Source organism: Propithecus coquereli, unplaced genomic scaffold (assembly GCF_000956105.1).
Source record: "Propithecus coquereli isolate 6110/MARCELLA unplaced genomic scaffold, Pcoq_1.0 Scaffold341, whole genome shotgun sequence".
NCBI classification, from domain to species: Eukaryota; Metazoa; Chordata; class Mammalia; order Primates; family Indriidae; genus Propithecus; species Propithecus coquereli.
Genome location: NW_012149075.1, coordinates 1987928 through 1990502, shown reverse-complemented (window position 1 = coordinate 1990502; position 2575 = coordinate 1987928). Strand labels below are relative to the sequence as shown.

The 2575-nt window shown below is 44.5% G+C and overlaps 1 protein-coding gene across 1 annotated transcript in view; it reads right to left on the bottom strand.

Moving 5' to 3' along the window:
- Positions 1-505: 505 nt before the first annotated feature.
- Positions 506-2575, bottom strand: part of RPL11 (ribosomal protein L11) — a 4829-nt gene continuing 2759 nt past the window's right edge. Inside the window, exons 5-7 of the mRNA XM_012650866.1 lie at positions 2483-2575; positions 984-1094; positions 506-583 (exon numbers count right to left, since the gene is read on the bottom strand). The exon at positions 2483-2575 is cut by the window's right edge and continues 6 nt beyond it. Of these exons, the coding sequence (XP_012506320.1) occupies positions 554-583; positions 984-1094; positions 2483-2575 (234 nt within the window). The 3' untranslated portion in view covers positions 506-553. The remainder of the gene's footprint in view (positions 584-983; positions 1095-2482) is intronic.

Genomic DNA, 2575 nt, shown 5'->3' with positions numbered 1-2575 from the left:
ATTTGCCTCAAAGACTGTCCTCTTATCTATACACACTGCCTCTCAAAAACCCTATAGATTCTCTTCATTTTAAAAGAAACCTGAGTCTGAACAGTTAAGCCAAAATTTAATCTCAAGTATCAAACTAAAGCCTGCGCTTCCTTCACTATGCATCAGTGCTACTAAAACTTCTAGTACAGAACAGAATCACTAAATAGCGGGGAGCATCCTGGAACACAGGAGCACTGCGTCCTGCTTTTAACCAAGGCTCTAAATTCAAACCCCAACCCCAATCATATCCTCCCCTCTAAAATCAGTTTAAATGGGGCTACGATGCCACAGAATGCCAACAAGTATACGTTAGACAATGCTACAAAGCTTAAACGTGGATCTGCCAGGAAACACTGCATCCAATCAGAGGATGACAGGGTTTTTACCAGCTGTTCCCATCGAAGCTTTAAGAGGCTCGAGGTCCAAGGACTTGAGTATGGCCAGGCTCCTTTCACAGAACACACAACAGTAATGTACATTTCGTTGAAAACTTTTTTATTGGCCTTTTGAATAGAAACGGGGATTACTTGCCAGGAAGGATGATCCCATCATACTGAAAGAGAAGAGATTTTATTTTTTTCAGAACAGGAGGCAACAACGAAGATTGCAGCAATGGCTAACATTTGAGAATTCAAATCTGATACATGAACTTGAACTCTGAATCCCATATCCTTTCTGGACTAAACAGGAAGCTGACTGGTTTTAACAACTGTAACACTGTGCTCAACTCCACTATAACCTGAGACAAGGGAACTCCTTCCTTTTAAAGCCCTAGTTCTGGGTGTTCTTTTAAACCACCAACCCTGGAAGCCCCCACTTGCCAGGTTGCCCAATTATTCTATCTTTAAAGGGGCTACCCATCAAACAGTACCGTACTTTGCACCCCCAAACCCCAACTCCATTCACAACACCGCACACCACCACCTCGCTTGAGATAAGTCAATCAGCTTTACCTTCTGCTGGAACCAGCGCATGGCCTCCTCTTTGCTGATTCTGTGTTTGGCCCCAATGCAGCCTGTCCTGCGCTTCTTGTCTGCGATGCTGAAACCTGGCCTACCCAGCACCTGTCCCAGGAATAACCAACAGTCACCCAGCCAGCTCAGAGTCAAGAGCAGATGGACAAACTCACACGTTAGAAATTGATCTTCAAGAGTCACCTGGCAGCCCACGGAATCTGGAGCAAGACCCATGATCTCAGCCTCTGACAAAACTGTCATCAGCATTCTAGTCACATGGCCATACTATAGATTTGCTCTGGAGGCTGGAACATTCAGCACCTTCCTCCCTCCCTTCCAATGGTGATGAGGACACTCCACTACCACTCCCCAATCTCCAAAGCATGTTTGTTTCTAAAATTAACATTTAAAAACCTAAGAAATACTGGCCGGGCATGGTGGGCATGGTGGCTCATGTCTGTAATCCTAACACTCTGGGAGGCTGAGGCGAGAGGAGGCCAGGAGTTCGAGACCAGCCTGGGCAAAAGCGAGACTTAGTTTCTACTGAAAATAGAAAAATTAGCCAGGCCTCATGGCATTCACCTGTAGTCCCAGCTACTCAGAAGGCTGAGGCAGGAGGATCCCTTGAGCCCTGGAGTTTGAGGTTGCAGTGGGCTGTGATGAGGACACCACACTTTACCCAGGGCAACAAAATGAGATTGTCTTAAAAAAAAAAAAGAAAAGAAAAGAAAAAGGAAATTGAACCCTCCCCTCCTCACCCCTCCACTTCATATTAAAAATAAAAACAAATCTATTACAACATGCACATTATACAAAACTTAAAACTGAGAAATGCATGCGTGCACACACACAAATATGCCCCCAGATGCCCTGTGAGTATCCAATTCTCAATACAGTTTGGATATTCAAATCTAACGAGGATGCCACCATCTTTCAGGATCCATACTAGTCAGGACTTCTGGTTTTCGCTATTTAGCTTTATGGTTGGACCAAAACATTGTAGTAATACAAATGATCACTTCTACATTAAAAATCCCCATTCTGAGCAAACCACTACATCACTCAAACCTGTTTCTATGTCCTCTGGGGAAATGCCACACCCCTAGGGTCTAAGGGAAGGAAGGATGAAGGAAGAGCAGCCTTAGTGTAGCCAACCCACAGGCCAAACGGAGCACCAATACTACCTTGCCAAAAATTTTCAAATCTCTAGCTGGATGAACAGTTTCCTTCATCCACCTTTAAGCCATGCTGGTGCTTTACAGATATGGGACTGTTAGCTTCACAATAACAAGGTCTTGTCCATCGTGTTCAGTGCTATACCCCTCCCTACACTTGCCGCACACAAGGCACATCTTTCCAAGGGGGTAACACACAGGTACACAATCCTTAAAGCTTCAATCCAACATTTGAACAGCAAGATAGCACATACAAAATAAAGGAACAGAGATTCCCCTCTCCTCATAGAGCAGGAGCGGGAAAAGATTAAATATCCATACCACATAGAAGTCCAGGCCGTAGATACCAATGCTTGGATCATATTTGATACCCAGATCGATGTGTTCCTGGATCCCAAATCCAAAGTTTCCAGT